At 36.1% G+C, this 5109-nt stretch overlaps 1 protein-coding gene across 1 annotated transcript; it reads right to left on the reverse strand.

Moving 5' to 3' along the window:
- Nucleotides 1–3619: 3619 nt before the first annotated feature.
- LOC117319370 (putative nuclease HARBI1) lies at nucleotides 3620–4333 on the reverse strand. Its single transcript, XM_033874192.1, has one exon. The coding sequence runs from the start codon at nucleotides 4331–4333 to the stop codon at nucleotides 3620–3622; it is 714 nt and encodes a 237-aa protein (XP_033730083.1).
- Between the last annotated feature and the right edge of the window lie 776 nt (nucleotides 4334–5109).

Below are 5109 nucleotides of genomic sequence, written 5' to 3' on the forward strand. Positions count from 1 at the left end.
GTTTTAAATGTAACAATCAGTCCCTGAAGAATACATGACCATGTCAGATATTGAAATCAAAACAAAACAAAAATAATTTTAAAATTCTAAAAAAATAATATAATTATTATAAAAAATTTAATATTTAATTTGAAGTTAAATTCATGTTGAATTTGAAAAACAGCTTTACTAACTAATCACAAATATAACTGTCAACAAGTGTGTCAAATTTTAAGAGAATTTGCCAAAAAATATGGATTTGCCAAATAAAAACATGGATTTCAGGGCCTATCATATTAGGACCGAGACCACAATTGGCTTCGCTATATGTTTCATTGTAACATTAAAATTCATAATAAATTCCCAAAATCTCATATGCAACTTTCCATCTCACCTGCCCAAGACCAACATCTGAGAAGCAAAATATAAAAGTTTCAACCCAGCATGTTGGGCATTTTCTGGAGATAGCTCTCAAAATGTGTCACAAACGTGGATTATAATATAAACATCCTTGTCAGGGGTAGAGGTCAAATCAGGACGTATCACACAGGGTCCTGGAGCACATAATAAATGATTAATATTATTATTTTACATCACAAAACCCAGATTGACATCTCTTCTATAAATCCACATTAAATTCATCAACAAAAATCAAGTTCAAAGAGGCATTTGATTGGTTTTCCTGAAATAAATACATTTTTGAGGGGACTTTATTCGTGGGGTCTGAACCCTGACATTGTGGTTCGGTAAGGATTGTCTCCCCCAACTGTGCAGGGTCCTAACATATTATTGCGGTGGGTAACTTGTGTGTCCCTCTACTCTATTGGGTCCTGACTTATTATGGTGCTATCAAATTGATACGTCAGCATCTGCAGTTTAGAAAGACTGCATTGCACTGAAAACATAGGTGTCACACTGATTGGCTTATCTCAGGGGTCATCTGAACATAACTTGGAACGTGATACCAACAGATGTTCGGGCATATAGTAACAGGGTAACAAAGCCATAGAACATGATTTTAATCAGACTGACTCCTGATTCTTCTAATTGGTTTTGTCTGTGCTATGACTTACGAAACATTGAAGATGTCTTGATGAAACATGCATTAAACTTGCATCTCCTTAAACTGATATGCCATACAATGCTGTTAAGGCATTTTGACCTTGACCTGCAGGTCAAAGATGACCTTCATTTAAAGTCTCACAGCTTACTTATGCCTAATATTTTGTTTAACAACAATTCATGAAAATATGTTCATTTGATAGCATTGAATTTCAGTTTAATATTATGCACATTTCAACTGGCTGAAAGAAAGGGCTAGAAACAACATAGACCTGAGGCGACTGAAAGGCCCATGGGCCTCTTGTTTTTCTGATTATTTAATTATGGCACCTTGAACTTTCAGGTCACACAAGTGAGACAGCCATGCATGCATCGCCGATGCCATTGGTCTCAATTCCACTTACTAGTAAGTGGTGCAAGGGTGCTGTTACTTCTCTCATCGAGCTATATAGGAAAGAGGAAGCAAAGTTTAACAAGCCTTCGACCAAAAAGAAGATGGTTTGGCAAATTATTGCTCGGCAAGTGAATGAACGGGGGTTCAACTTTAGTGCATCCCAATGTGAACAAAAGTGGAAAAACTTGACCAAAGCCTACCGGGACTGTATTGACCACAACAAGCGAAGTGGAAACGATCGTAAGGAATGTCCCTATTTTAAAGATCTAGAAGAATGTTACGGCTATAAACCCAATGTTAGACCTGTGTTCACATTAGGAACCGCAAGCACTAGCACTGGAAATGACAAACCTGCCAGTACTGCTGATATGTAACACAACCCAATGGCATAGATCTATTGTGGCTGTCAGATTATAAACTCTGACAATGTTAGAAATTTTAAACTTAAATCTGAATGTTTTGTAATCACTGAAATATCTTTACAAATATGGGAAACCTGTCTGTATAACTTTCACTGTTGCATCATTTGATGAAGCATAATGCTGTATATAATCACTTTTCAATTCTGTTCTTTTCACAATAAAAATCTCACCACACTCTGTCCATCAATATGGTAGTGTAGTTAAGGAATTTTATTTTGTTACTTTTTGTACTGACTGCTCTATGTTTTACCTTATCTTTTTAAAAATGTGTTAAAACTATAATTGTATATCTGGTATAATTATTATACCATTTTACAGGCGCATCTGCAGCTACTGATGATGAAAGCAATACATGTATACGAGGATGCAGTAGCAGCACACCAGACAGTCCCCTTGGATTGAAGAAAAAAGGAGTTCGCTCGGAAGTTTTAACAATGCTAAGAGAAATACAAAAGGAGCAGAAGGAATTTATAGCTTTGTTAAAAGACCAGCATACTGAAAGGATGTCGATAGAGAAAAAAAAGTGGAGCTTTTGTCGAAGTTAGTAACAGCAATTTCTAAAGAATAAGCAAATTGTGTCTTATTTTCGGGTTGGATTAAGAATTTTATCAGGGGCAAGCTGGTGCTATAGTTATCCTCTTCATTTGTGTTACATGCTGTTGAATTATTTTGATATGAAGATACTTTTGTTTCTTTTATATCATTGTTAAGTTTATGAAGATACTTTTGTTTCTATTGTTAGATTAAGTTTGACTGTTGTTGATTTTTATTTTTCAAGTTTAATATGATTGTTAAAAATACTTCATGAACATACTTCTGAATATAAATTATTGTTGAGTTTGGGCTGTTGATTTCTTTTGAAGATACATTTGTTTTTTAAGTTTGATTTGTATTAGTAATGTTATCTTGTTTGCTTAATATGATTTGCTTTTTTTTGGAGGTACTCTTTTTCTTTTGTAAAATTTGTTAGATTATTGTAAGCTTATTATGACAGTAACTGTTATTTTTTCATGAATCTGATTTGATCTGTTTTTGTGTCATTTTTAGCCCACTATCTGATGATTGTGGGCTATTCAAATCGCCCTGTGTCCGTGGTCTGTCATCCCTCCGTCTGTTCGTAAAACAATTCTTGTTATCGCTTTTTCTCAGAAAGTACTGAAGGGGTCTTTCTCAAATTTCATATGTAGGTTCCCTTTCTTCCCTAGTAATGCATATTGCATTTTTGGACCTGTCAACTCGGAAAACAACATGAATGGCAACCACCTTGGATTTGACAATTGAAGCATGTTATCGCTATATTGCAGAAGGTACTGAAGGAATCTTTCTCAAATTTTCTATGTAGGTTCCCCTTTGTCCCTCGTATTGCATTTTGGGACCAATCTGAAAACAGCATGGCCAACAGACAGTCATTATCGCTAAATCTCAATTTTATATATAGGTTCCCCTTGTTTGAAAAGTACGAGAGGAGTGTTTCTCAAAGTAACACAGATTAGTAACAGGAAGGGGAAAATAGAGAGATCAATCTGACATGGAACCTATAAAGATCATTCAATGGTGGGCGCCAAGATCCCTCTGGGATCTCTTGTTGAAATATTGTTATATTTGATATTGTTGTTGATGTTTTGTTATGAAAAAGAAGTTTAAATTGATTACATATTTATTCAGAACTTGTCTTGTGTGATTTTTAACAACATAAACTGTTCCCTTCTCCAAGAACAGTATAGGAACTTAACCCAGAGTTCAGTTCTGCACACAAAACAATTTAAAGATTTTGAACAATGATTGTTCTTTTTTCCTCTGCGTTGGTGGCTCCATTCATAACTTCCACAGAAGCATTTGTGTCTTCTTCGATGCCCTCCTCAATGTATTGGGTACCGTCATCACCATGTTTAAGACAAAGTTGATGAAGTACACAATAACTCAGAATCACCTTAACTATTCTCTCGTTCTGCATATCTAGATATTTCAAGCTACGGAATCTTCCCTTTAATGCCCCAAAGGTACGCTCAATCACCATCCTTGTACTGCTCTGTAGGTAATTATAGCAACGTTGTCTTGCCTGAAGATTGCCGTAATCTTTGAATGGCGTCATCATCCATGTCTCAAGACCAAACGCAGCATCTCCTATCAAATGGGTATTGTGCGGAAACACCTGATCAGGGTCATTCTGAATCCGATGATACAGATTACTGTTTTTGAACACTCTTGAGTCGTGGACAGAACCTGGCCAACCACTATGGACATCCAATATGTTCATGTTTGAATCACACACAGCCTGTAAATTTACAGACGGGAAGGACTTTCGGTTAATATAATTTTCTGGGCAATATTTGGGTGTTTTTATTTGGATTTGACTGCAGTCTATGGCGCCTATCACACCAGGAAAATGTTTAAGTGCTTTAAATCCTTTCACAACTTCAGATACATGTTCACCCTGTGGCCATTTGATATATTTAGGCATCAACTCTTCGCACATGATCGAAGAAAGCCTTTCAACAATGTTGAACACGGTATACTCGCACACTCGAAACTTGTCAGCTATGGTTTGTAGTGTCATTTGACTGGACACATATTTTATAAATATCAATAATTGTTTTCCCATCGGTATGACAGTTTTCCCCTTGTGTTTTAAAAGAATGTCTGTCATAGCTGCATGCGTTTCCCTGTCCATACGGAATCTTTTTCGAAAGCTCTCGTCATTGTAATGCGGAAGTATTTCTTCAACATAATTTGGGATTCGGGGGATTTTTGTGCGTTCGGGAGGTATTAACGCTTCAAATACTGCCACCGTTCTCTTATAAGTCCAGCAACAACAGCATTCTCTCTATCGTCATAGAGGTTTTACAATGTATCAGTTAGAACTGAAGCAATTACCACTTTCTCTCTCAACGACACCATATTGAAAACTAGAACCTTTGCATTTGTTTGTCAAGAGCAAACCAGTTTTAGTTTACAAACCGGTTTGAAAACTAGGTTTAAACCATAAACCCAAACCTAAACCAGTTTATTTGCAACAAATTTGCCCCATATTTGGGTTAGAATCCTCGCGATAGTTCTTCGAGAAGTATCATGGCGGATCACGGAGACAACTCCGAGCAGCATGATATCAGAATATGCGAATTAAAGATTTCTAGATTAGACGGTAGGCTAATACATTGCAAAATTGTATTAGAAATGTTTAATTATACGAACTATTCCTCCAAAGTTAAACGATATCCGCTATTTGTAGCATTTTCGAGGTTCACTGTTTTG

This window comes from Pecten maximus, unplaced genomic scaffold (genome assembly GCF_902652985.1).
Source record: "Pecten maximus unplaced genomic scaffold, xPecMax1.1, whole genome shotgun sequence".
Taxonomy (NCBI): domain Eukaryota; kingdom Metazoa; phylum Mollusca; class Bivalvia; order Pectinida; family Pectinidae; genus Pecten; species Pecten maximus.

Excerpts from the sequence above, each read along its gene's own strand:
- LOC117319370 (XM_033874192.1), bottom strand. The coding sequence starts at position 4,333 with ATGTGCGAAGAGTTGATGCCTAAATATATCAAATGGCCACAGGGTGAA.